This window comes from Panthera onca, chromosome C1, assembly GCF_046562875.1.
Source record: "Panthera onca isolate mPanOnc1 chromosome C1, mPanOnc1 haplotype 2, whole genome shotgun sequence".
Taxonomy (NCBI): Eukaryota; Metazoa; Chordata; class Mammalia; order Carnivora; family Felidae; genus Panthera; species Panthera onca.
Window position 1 is genome coordinate 209,509,785 of NC_138346.1, and position 12,289 is coordinate 209,522,073.

A 12,289-nucleotide genomic window follows, 5' to 3' on the forward strand; every position below is an offset into this window, starting at 1 on the left:
CCATCCGGGGGTCTCTCCCTTGTTTAGGGTCGAGGGGGTGGAGACCCAGCCAACACCAGGGCCTGTTCCTCCACCAGTAAGTAGACCCAGAGTGGGGGGTGGGGAGGGCACAGGTGGGCAGGAAGAGGAAGGAGGGGCTGTGGTATTTGGAGTCCAGCTGGGGAAGGCGTAAGTGTGAGTGTGTACGTGGAGGCACACGCATGTGTGTGTTTGCACGTAGGCGTGTGTGTGCATCTTGCGGGGGGGGGGGGGGTCAGAGGATGCCCTTGTACTCTGGAGCTTGGAAAGAGGAGCAGAGCCCTGGGCTGGTAGCTGGAGGCGTTGGTCAGGGGGGAGATTTTTTTTAGGAAGATAATGACGGACGAAGCAGAGCCGATACCCTCAGGGACAGGGTGTGTGGCAAGCGCTGTGTCTCCTCTGGGAGAAAGGGCCGGGCAGGAGTCTGTGCGGCATGGCCTGGGGGCTGGAGGTGGACTGGGGACGGCCCATCCCTGTATTGGGAGGGACAGACGCAGGAGGTGGCTGGATTTGCCGGACGAATGAGTGGGCATTTATGAAGCGCCTCGCCTGCGTCGTCCCGGGCAGTTACGGACGAAAGAGGCAGACCAGGCCCCGGAGCGTGAGTGGCAGGAGAAGCTCGGGTGGGACAGTCTGGCTGGCGGGAGGCCTCCCGGGTCCCTTCTCGTGTCCTGTCCCCAGGGGATGAGGGACACTGGAGAGAGGAGGGACCTGGATCCCGTGCAGAGGCAGCCTCAGGCGCCCACGGTGGCCGCAGGGGCCCAGAACCTCAGGAACCTTCGGCAAGGCTTCATGAAGTGCTTGCTGGACGTGGAAGAGGTGGAGGCCACACATCGGAGGGCGACGGCCAAGGCCCGGGCCCTGCCAAACCGGAAGTCCCCCAGGACCCTGACCCCTGTGCCCACCTCAGCCCCCAGCCTGCTTCTGACCCTGCCTCAGACCCTCGCGCCGGCCCCTGTGATGGCCCCATCCTGGGCCCGGTTGCCAGCCCCCGGGTCAATCCCCGCCGCTGGGGGCGCCCCGGTCCCAGGGCCCGTGGTGGCCCTGCCGCCCCCCACCCTGGACGCGGGCTGGAGAAGGACAGAACTCCTGCACCCGAGTGGAGACAGGAGCCTGAGCAGCTCCAAGGCACGGTAGGAGCCACCCCGCAAAGGGCGCCCAAGGTCACAGCCCGTGTCCCAGTGTCCCCGGCACCTCCCGTCCAGACTCTCGTCCCTGTCACTGCACCTGTTCCTGCTCGGGTGTCCTCTCTCCATTTCTCCTCCCTTCCGGTCCCCTCCCTCCCCCACACCTAGGTCTTTTTTCCCCCCATCTCTGACAGCTTTTCCCTTCCTAACCCTCCCACAGTGTGTCCCTTCCCCTCATGGCCCCTCACCCCTGCCTCCTCCTCACCGGGGGTCACTCTGAGAGACTCTCTTGACTTCCCAAGCGTCTTCCCGGTGCCCTCCCCTGTCCCCCCTTCCCCCTCACCCTCCCCTAGCTTCCTGGGGGAGGCTCCGGGCCAGCGTGGGTGGCTGGACATGTGCCCCTGCCCCGGTCCGTCCTCTGCAGGCAGGAGCTGGAGGAGCGCGGCCTCCTCAAGCTGTCTCAGACCCGGGAGGAGAGGTCGGAGGAGACCCTCACCCCGAAGCAGGAGGAAGGTGAGGGCAGGCCTGCCCGGGAAGCGCTCAGTCCTTGGGGGTTATGGGCCCAGGTAGGAGTGGGGGCCCCTCCGAACACACCACAGCCCTGTGTCACGGGCCCAGTGGGGACTCCTCGGCCAGGGGCTCAGTGCAGGGTGGCGGCCGGCTGGGGGAGTCCGAGCTCATGCTGGGCCTCCCCCCGGGGGTCCTCTGCTGGCTTCAGAGCCACCTCCCCGAGTACGGGGAGCAAGCCCTGCAAAGTTCTTTAGCTTTTTGAGGCATTGCTGCCTCCCCCAACCCCGGCCCACTCTACTGGTCCTCTGGAGGCAGCCTGGGTGGGAGGCAGGGCTCCAGGCACCCCCCGCCCCCGCCTGCCCCAGACCCTCCCTCACCATCTACCAAGACGATGTGCCCTGGACAAGTCCCATTTCCCACCACGTTCCACCCCCTCCAAAAAATTTTAAAGTTCTGAGCACCCCCCCCGGGGGAGGCACCGTGCTCTTTGTCTCCATCGTTCTTGGGGCCCGAGACCCCACTTGCCTGCAAGGAGGAGGGGTGAATGCAGCCCCGCCGCACCCCACCCCAGCCCCAGGAGGGCACACGGCTGTCCTCCTCCCGCCCTTCTCTCCTCTCCCAAGTCTGTGACCCTCTCCGTCAGCCGTGGCCGGCCGTGGCCCCTTCTAGCTTCCCCGAAAGTACTCTCTGGCTCCCCGTGACCCCTTCCTGGGGTCTGTTCTATGCGCCAGACTTCAGAGTCTGTCATGTGCCAGGCACTGAGTTAACACAACTGCTCTCAGAAGAGGCACTGTTCTGTCCATCTCACCGATAGGAACATCGAGGCTCAGAGAAGTACAGCGACTCACCCACGGCAATTGTATAGTTTGCTTGGGCCGCCACAACAGAGTATCCCAAACTGTGTGGCTGAGCATTTATTTTCTCACAGCTCTCAAGGTTAGAAGTCCAAGATCAAGGTGTTGGCAGATTTGGTGTCTCCTGAGGCCTCTCTCCTTGGCTTGCAGGCGGCCACCTCTCCTCGTGTCCTCGTGTGGTCCTCCCTCTGCTCATGCATCCCTGACGTCTCTTCCCACATTTCCTTTCCTTGTAAGGACACTCGTCAGATTGGATCAGGACCCATGCTACTGTCACATCTTAACTTAACCGCCTCCAGGGGCACCTGAGCGGCTCAGTCGGTTAAGCGTCTGGCTTTGACTCAGGTCATGTGAACTCACTCTTGGGAGTTCAAGCCCCACGTCGGGCTCTGTGCTGACAACTTCAGAGTCTGCTTAAGATATTCTCTCTCTCTCTCTTTCTACCCCTCTCCCCTGCTTGCGCGCTCTCTATCTAAAACGAAACGAACAAACAAAAAATTTCAAGGGGCACCTCGGTGGCTCAGTCGGTGGGCGTCTGACTTCGGCTCAGGTCATGATCTCACAGTTCGTGGGTTCGAGCCCCGCGTCGGGCTCCGTGCTGACAGCTCAGAACCTGGAGCCTGCTCTTAATTCTGTGTCTCCCTCTCTCTCTGCCCCTCCCCTGTTCACACTCTCTCTCTCCCTCAAAAATAAACAAACATTAAAGTAAAAAAAAATTTTTTTTAATTTAACTTAACCACCTCTTTAAAGGCCCTGTCTCTAATGCAGTCACATGCTCAGGTAGTGGGGACTAGGGCTGCAACAGAGGAATCTGGGTGGGATGCAATTCAGCCCATGAGGGCAACGCGGCTTATTGTCAACTGGTGAAGCCAGCTGTCTCTCTAGGTCTGTTGACTCTCCCTGCATTTTGCTGTAACGAGAGGGCTGAGAAGCCAGGCACTCTCACGTTATGACCAGGCCGTGGCTTTGGTATCGGTTGGTGCTGCTCTGGAATTTTCTCAGTGTGCTTCCAGCCCTCTGCTCTGGTCCAGACAAGCTATCCTAGAAGCCACGTCCGTGCAGATAACTGACCACACAGCACCAAAGCCAAAGAGTCAGAAAGACCTGCCCGGCTAATCTCTCAGCCTCAGTTTCCCTATCTTTACAAAAGGAACACGCATTCGACTCTTAGAGGTTGTCGTAAGAATTTAATATGACAACACGGCCGTAAAGAGCCCAGCGCAGTGCCTGGCACATAGCAGGGGTGCCCTCAATAGGGCGTGTGCCCTCCTGGTACAAGATGAAGATCGCTAAGGAGGTTAGCATTTGGTGCACCAGCTGAACCCTTGGCCTGACCTTGTAATAGAGAGTAGAGTGAGGAGAGTGCGTGAGTGGGACTGCGCCTTCCACTGTCGTCCTTTTAGTGACCTTTGCCCCTCCTCCCAGCCATGGTGTTAAAGGATGCCGGGGCAGGAGGGTGGTTGGAAGGGGTGGGATGAATGGTAGCAACAAGGAATGTCCCTGCCTCACGTGACCCCGCGGCGCCCCCCCCCCCCCCCAGCCTTCCGCAGCTACTTTGAGGTCTTCAATGGCCATGGCGAGGTGGACGCCCAGAGCCTGGAGAACATCCTGTTGCTTGTGGGCATCTCCCTGACACCGGCCCAGGTAGAAGACGCCCTGATGAGTGCTGATGTCGATGGTGAGTGGGGGGAGGCGTCATTCTCAGTCCCAGGCAGGACCAGCCACGTGGGACCTTCATGGTCACGCAGGGCCCCAAGCTCAAAGGGCCCTGCGCGCAGTTTAATGGTCTGCTGTCACGGTCTGGAAACTCTTCGTAATTTTTTTTTTTTTTTTTAATTTTTTTTCTTTCAACGTTTATTTATTTTTGGGACAGAGAGAGACAGAGCATGAACGGGGGAGGGACAGAGAGAGAGGGAGACACAGAATCGGAAACAGGCTCCAGGCTCTGAGCCATCAGCCCAGAGCCTGACGCGGGGCTCGAACTCACGGACCGTGAGATCGTGACCTGGCTGAAGTCGGACGCTTAACCGACTGCGCCACCCAGGCGCCCCTACTCTTCGTAATTTTTGAGTGAGGGGCCCCACCCTGCGTTTTCATTTTGCACTGGGGCCCGCAAGTTAGGTAGCTGGTCCCGGCCCCCACAGTTACTGCTCTCTGAGCACCCACTCAGTGCGAGGCCCTGGGGACCCAGAGATGACCGCGACCTACCTTCTGACCCCAGGACGTAGGAGATTCCTCAAACTCCTCCCTTTTAGGCCCTCACGTGTGCTTCACAGGACATTCTCCTGTGACTTGGTCGCTCCTTTGACCAGCTGTGTGACCTTGAACAAGCTCACCACGCCTGTTTCTGTAAAATGGGTCTGATAGCAGTACCCATCTCACCAGGCTACTGAAAAAGCAAATGAGACGATCCAGGCAAAGCATTGAGCCCAAGGCCTGGTGCACAGGACGCGTCCAGGAGACGTTAGCCTGCTGGTACTATTCATCCACCAAATATTTATTAAATGCTCACTGTGTGCCCATTCCCGTGCCGGGCACTGAGAATAAAGGGATGTGTAAGACCCATGAGACCTGCCCTTGAGGTGCTCACCTAGACAGGGACACAGAAGTAGGAGTCATCAAAGGAAGAACTACTTAACGTGGCTTGGAGGAAGGGATCAGGGAGGAAGGCTTCCTGGAGGAGGTGATGCCTGAGGCAAATTGTGAAAGATTAGACAGGGGTTAGGTGGGGAGAAAAGGAAGAAGGGCATTCCTGGTGGCGGGAAGAACGTAGACAAAGGGAAGAGGAATGGGGGAGGGGTCAGGGGAATCGCACGTGGTTTGATTGGCTAGATGCACGACACGGGGAGCAGTGAAGCTGTAAGGGTCCTGGGGTCCTGGCCACCACCTGGCCCCCTGTGTTTCCTCCATCACTGTGCAAGGGCGAATCCACACGCACAAGCCAGGAATTGACCCCAGCTCTGCCCCTGTGTGACCCTCTGGCAACTGCTTTCTACTCTCCGTGCCTCAGGCTTTATCTGTGACATGGGGATGAGTACTAAGCACCTCCAGAGGGTGGTTTTCAGGATTAGAGACCATTCACTCATTTGTCTAATAGTTCAGAGAACATCTGCTAAGACCTACCTGTCTTTTTTTTTTTTTTTTTAAGTTTTATTCATTTAAGTAATCTCTACACCCAACGTGGGGCTTGAACTCACAACCTTAAGACTAAGCCTCACGTTCCTCCAACTGAGCCAGCCAGGCACCCCCAAGACCTACCTGTCTTAAGTCCTGGGCATACAGCGCAGAACAACACAGGCCCCGTCCCTGCCTTCCAGAACCTCCATTAAATTTATGAGAGTGGTTAACGGGGCAGCTGACGCGGTCAGGTTTTAGTCAGGCAGAAGCACACGTAGGATGTTTACTAAGTGAGAGGGTGGGAGGACGGTAGAGAGGATTCGGGAAGAGGAAGCAGCATGTGCAAAGGCCCAGAACAGGGAACGTGGCCCACCCCGTGGAGGAACAGGCTGGTGCCGGAGGCGCTTGGCACCAGGTGAGGCCGGAGACTGGTCACTGGGCCTTGAAGGCCGAGGTGGGACTCTTGTGGGTACATAATTTTCATGCAGTGGCTGGCACGTGGTAATAATAACAGTCACTGACATTTAGAGAGCTCGTAAGAGATGCATGGCCCTGTTCTAAACACTTTGCCTCACGTGATCATCCATGATACAGGGATGACTATAGATGAGAAAACTAAGGCTTGGGGCGGGTGGGGGGGGTTAAGGGACTTTGCGAAGGCTGCACAGATAGCAAGTGGTGGACTAGGGATGCGAATCCAGGCTGCTATCTCTAGGACCCAAGTTCTGGGAGCTTCCCACGCAGGAGATTTTAATTTTCGCCTTCCACTTTCCCGTCTGCACCACAGATACATGCACGGAATACATGTGGTATATGTGTTCGGTATGTGCCGTATACGTGTTTTATCATCAGACCCATTGAGTCAATGCCAGTAAGCACGCCTGGGCTGCAATGCCCGGGACGTGCCCACTGTTGTACCTCTGGCCTCCACAGGAGATGGTCGTGTAGGCTTCAAGGACTTCTTGGCTGTGATGACAGACAGCGGGCGTTTCTTCTCCTCCGTGGGTGAGCGGGGACGAGCCCAGGACAGCGAGAGTTCGGGGAGGGGCCCGGAGGCCGGTGGAGGGTGGGTATCCGGAGCTGCCAGATGGTTAACGGCAGACATCGTCCCATGTCCCCAGAACAGAGCGCCCTGACGGACACGGCTCCCCCCAACCCCCACACTCTGCTCTTTGAGATCCTGTCCCTGATGGTGGAAATGCTGGCCCTACCCGAGGCAGCCTTAGAGGAGATCACCGAGTGAGTGGGGCTGGTGGCTGGGGGTGGAGGGTCGCAGACCCAGAAATGGCACCTCGTATTTTGACAGCTGATAGTTAGGGTTCCTGGTCGCAAGTGAAAGACACCCAAATAAGACTGGTTGAAGCAAAAGGGGAATATATTGGCTCACATAACTGATCGTGTCTCAGGAATGGCTGGATCCAGGAGACCGGATGATACCATCAAGGCTCGGTCCCTCCTACTCATCTCTGTACACTGGCTCCAAGCTCAGCTAGGCTCTTCTCACAGTGGGAAGGATGGCAACTGGCAGCCCCATAGTCACACCCTCCTAGTTCAACAACCTCAGCAGCAAGCAGCAAAATTCTTTCTTGCTCTATCAGTGTCGCGATCTCAGAAAAGGAATGTAACAGAGGCTGCCTGGGGCCAGAGCACGCTAGAGATGGAGGGCTCCCCACGTTTCCAGAGTGGGCTGGTGGGTGGTTAGTGGTTCGTCTAAGGAAGGTATGGCTACATACAAATGGAACATCGACACTCAAGGGCTAAAAGCTAAACACGACAGCAGAATGCCCCAGCTGGTCTCTCTGTGTCTCCCACAGGGGCTTGTCCCTGTCGCTGGGACCAGGCCTCATCCACATGGGGCCAGAGGAGGGGGAATGATAGCAGGCTGTTCAGCTTAGCAACCCCAAAGACAAAAAAGGTCTTTATGCCCCCAGCCCCTGTAAAGTACTCTAAGTATATATAACTCTGAAGAACATACATGTATAATTTTAAAACCAATGAAACAAATTCCCATGTGTCCATGTCCCCGGTTTAAAAATAGATCCTGTCCAATAACCTCAAAGCCCTGTGTGCCCTGCCCTAGTCACAAAGCACTCTCTCCCCAAACAAGAACGAATCCTTACTCCCTTGCTTTCTGTTTTTAAGTTCTCACTGCTTGGTTTTTTTTTTTTCCCCTTTGTTTATTGAAAATGTCAAATATACAGCAATTGGAGAGAATTTCACACGAATGTTTACATACCCACCACCCAGATCCCATCACTGCCCGTCCCCCATACTTGTTTTATCTGCTGTCTACTCAGCCCTCTAGTCACCCATCCACATTGGGTTTTTTTATTCATTTCAAAATAAATTAGGGTCATTTTCCTCTAAATACTTCAGCAAACATATCAATAACTGAAGATCAATATTTCTCTAGAGGTTTGTTGTTTGTTTGTTTTTTTAAATCCCTTCTTGCGGTATAATTTACATTCAGGGAAGCACACAGATCGTCAGGGTCTGGGTCTCGGCAAACGCCCACACCCGGGCAACCTGAACCCCTCTCAAGTTGTACAGAACTTTACCATCACTCGGGAAAGGGCCCTCCTGATCCCTCCCAGTCGCCCTCTGAACCCACCCCTGCGCAGGCCATCGCTCTTCTGGTCTGTTTTCCATCACAGATGGGTTTTGCCTGTAGGCAACTTCGCATCAGTGGAGACATACGGTTTGCAGTCGTAGTGTGGCTTCTTGAACTCAGCACAACGCTTTTGCGATTTGTCCATGTCGTTGTGGGTGTCAGTGTTCACCCCTTTTTATTGCTGTGTGTGTCCCATTCACGAGTCTACCATAGTTGGTTCATCCATTCTTTTACGGATGGATTTCTTTGTTTTGTTATTTTATTTTATTTTATTTTATTTTATTTTATTTTATTTATTGACTTATTTTTAAATGTTTATTTTTGAGAGAGAGAGAGAGGGGCAGAGGGTGAGCAGGGGAGGGGCAGAGAGAGACGGAGACACGGAATCCAAAGTAGGCTCCAGGCTGTCAGCACAGAGCCCAACCCGAGGCTCAAACTCACAAGATGTGAGATCAGGATGCTGAGCCACCCAGGCGCCCCCCCTGCACCCTTTTCTTTTTTTAACTTTTAAAATGTTTTTATTTATTTTTGAGAGAGAGAGAGAGAGAGAGACAAAGAACGAGTGGGGAGGGGCAGCGAGAGAGAGGGAGACACAGAATTCGAAGCAGGCTCCAGGCTCTGAGCCGTCAGTCAGCCCAGAGCCTGATGTGGGGCTCGAACCCGCAAACTTCCAGATCATGACCTGAGCTGAAGCTGGACGTTTAACCGACTGAGCCACCCAGGCGCCCCGTATGGATGGATTTCTGAGCTGTTTCCAGCATGGGGTTATAATGAATAAAGCTGCCATTAACATTTTTGTACAAGTCTTTTTGTGGACACGCATTTTGGGGTTTCTCTGGGGGGAACACGCAGCAGGGAATTGTGGGGGTTTGTACGTTACCTCTGAGAAATCACCACACTTTTTTCCAAGTGGCGGTACCATTTTACCATCCAACCAACAATACGAGGGTTCCAGTTGCCCCACACCTTGTATAAGTTTGGTAGTCAGTCTTTTTTTCTGGCAGGTATGCAGTGGTGCTTTCCGATCTTTACTCACGCTTGTTTGTGTTCCTGAATACTTTATTGTTTGGCTTTTCATATTTTTGAACTTTACATGCGTAGACTCCTACTGTAGTAAGTTGTTGCTTGTTTTCTCTCCTCCACGTTATCTTCTTGTCATGCATCCATGTTCTTGTGTGTAACTATTGATCATTGATCATTTTCTTTCTTTTTTTTTTTAATGTTTATATTTGAGAGAGCTTGAGCGAGAGAGGGGCAAGGAGGAGGGACAGAGGATCTGGAGACGGCTTTAGGCTGATAGCAGCCAGCTCAATGCAGGACTTGAACTCACAAACCATGAGATCATGACCTGAGCTGAAGTCAGACGCTCAACCAAATGAGCCACCCAGGCGCCTGATTGTTCATTATTTTCACTGCTACATACTATTATGTATACCACAATATATTTATTCGTCCTGCTGATAGGCATTAGGACTAGGTTCGGTTTCCAGCTATGATAGAAACAGTGTGAATATTCTTGTATATGTCTCCTGGGACACATGGGCAAGAGTTTTTCCCGAGCAGAGGTTTTCAAACTTTTTAGTCAACCTCCCTTTACACTCTTAGAAATTATTGGGGGGGGTGCCTGGGTGGCTCAGTCAGTTGAGCGTCCGACTTCGGCTCAGGTCACGATCTCACGGTCCGTGAGTTCGAGCCCCGCGTCGGGCTCTGGGCTGATGGCTCAGAGCCTGGAGCCTGCTTCCGATTCTGTGTCTCCCTTTCTCTCTGCCCCTCCCCCGTTCATGCTCTGTCTCTCTCTGTCTCAAAAATAAATAAACGTAAAAAAAAAATTAAAAAAAAAATTATTGGGGACCCCCAAGGAACCCCTCTATCAATATTTTCTACATTTGAACTTAAAACTGAGGGAAAAAAATTCAATACTTATTGACTTATTTAACACTAATAACCCCATTACATGTTAACATAAGAAAACATTTTAGGGGCACCTGGTTGCTCAGTCGGTAGAGTATTTGACTCTTTATCTCAGGGTTGGGAGTTCAAGCCCCATGTTGGGTGTGGAACCTACCTAAAATTAAAAAAAAATTAATAAAAAATAACTATATTTTCCAAAAAAAAAAGTTAACGAGAAGAACAGCATTGTTATACAATATTGCAAATCTCTTCAGAGTCTGGCATAAAAGAAGACAGCTGGATTCTCCTATCTGCTCTGCATTCAATCTATTGTAATATACTCCTTTTTAAAAAATGTTCATTTGCTTTTAAGAAAGAAAGAGCAAGCAGGACAGGGGCAGAAAGGATCCAAAGTGTGCCCGATGCGCAGCTCGAACTCATGAACATCAGATCATGACCTGAGCCAAAGTCTGACGCTTAATCGACTGAACCACCCAGGTGCCCCTGCAATTTGCTTTAGTTGAAGTAGATGAAGAACTCAGATATGTAACTGTAAGAGGGAGTATGTTAATAGCCTTTTCATTTAATATCTACATATCATGTGGATGTTTTTTTTGATATGACACCAGACTTGACAAGTGGTAGACTCTTCTGCGATTGCGATGTGAAATCTGAAACCCTATCAATGAACTTTACTATTTTATTTTATATTATTTGAGTTTTTTTTTTTTAATTTTTTTTTTTTAACGTTTATTTATTTTTGAGACAGAGAGAGACAGAGCATGAACGGGGGAGGGGCAGAGAGAGAGAGGGAGACACAGAATCGGAAGCAGGCTCCAGGCTCTGAGCCATCAGCCCAGAGCCCGACGCGGGGCTCAAACTCACGGACTCACAGACCATGAGATCGTGACCTGAGCTGAAGTCGGACGCTTAACCGACTGAGCCACCCAGGAGCCCCTATATTAATTTGAGTTTAATTATTTAAGCAATCTCTACATGCAACATGGGGCTTGAACTCATGATCCTGAGATCAAGAGCCACTCACTCTACCAACTGAGCCAGCCAGGCACCCCTGTACTCTTTAAATAAAAGTCTACTGGTCTGTCTTATAGTTCGAATGGCTCTTCTCCCATGAATGTTTTCCTGACATGCACTGGTTATTTGGAAATACTATGTATCTTCCAAATGTTGATATTATATTCAGTACATATATAATATACACTAATATATATAGTACAGATATAATCAGTACGTATATAATATACACTATTATCACTAACATCAGAAAAGTCTTTAAGTACTAGAAGTGTTGTGTGTGGTTATAGTTGATTTCATTTTCACTGCTATAAATAAACTATTTTGTATAAGAACATGCATATGCCCATATTAATGGATTTAAGTTTCCCCAAATTCTAACTTTTTTCTTGAAAGTTTTAATTCTATCACAGGCAACAAATGCCGTCAGTTTTCCTTGAAGCGATGGGCTAACTTCATCCACTTTTAGAGAAATGTCTGCCCGATACCAAAGGCTCAATAACCATAGTTTGTCTTTCTTTCAAGTAAAAATGGCATTTAATGCCTACGGGAGGAAAAGTTTTTCATTACTGTCTTTTTTTTTTTTTTTTTTTTTGAGAGAGAGAGGGAGCATGAGCGGGGAAGGGTCAGAAGAGAGAGAGAGAGAGAGAGAGAGAGAGAGAGAGGAGACCCCCAAGCAGGCCCTGCATCAACAGTGCAAAGCCTGATGCAGAACCGTGAGATGGTGACCTGAGCTGAAGTCAGACGCTCGACCGATTGAGCCGCCCAGGAGCCCCTTCCCTTACTGTCTTAAGAGTTTCCAACTGGGACTGACAGAAGATAGATGAACAGGAGCGGGAGCCTAGAGCTGGCTCAGTGGGAAGAGCATGTGACTCCTGATCTCGGGGTCGTGAGTTTGAGCCCCATGTTGGGTGTAGAGATTACTTAAATAAATAAAACTTAAAAAAAAAAAAAGATAGATGAACAAGAGAAAAGCATACGAATCTTCTTTATATGTACACGGGTGCCCTTATGAGAAAAATGGAGAACCAAAGGAAAGACTCGGCCCGAGTGTTTACATCCTAGGTTGAACAGGGACTAGTGATTGTGCAGAAGTAAATCAACTATAGAGGCAGACCAAAGAAAGA

General features: G+C 51.7%; 1 protein-coding gene across 3 annotated transcripts in view; it reads left to right on the plus strand.

The window, feature by feature from the left end:
- SPATA21 (spermatogenesis associated 21) overlaps positions 1–12,289 on the plus strand; it is a 39,674-nt gene that overhangs the window by 9,287 nt on the left and 18,098 nt on the right. For 2 of the 3 annotated variants that reach the window (XR_013557704.2, XM_078452328.2), the window contains exons 6-11: positions 28–76; positions 700–1,151; positions 1,570–1,658; positions 4,050–4,187; positions 6,560–6,631; positions 6,748–6,865. Coding sequence is in view for 2 of the 3 variants with exons in the window: in XM_078452328.2 (XP_078308454.2) it covers positions 28–76; positions 700–1,151; positions 1,570–1,658; positions 4,050–4,187; positions 6,560–6,631; positions 6,748–6,865 (918 nt within the window). In the remaining variant the exon portion in view is untranslated. Of the gene's footprint in view, positions 1–27; positions 77–699; positions 1,152–1,569; positions 1,659–4,049; positions 4,188–6,559; positions 6,632–6,747; positions 6,866–8,911; positions 9,035–12,289 lie in introns of those variants that run through there. The other variant, XM_078452329.2, reaches the window with a different exon arrangement.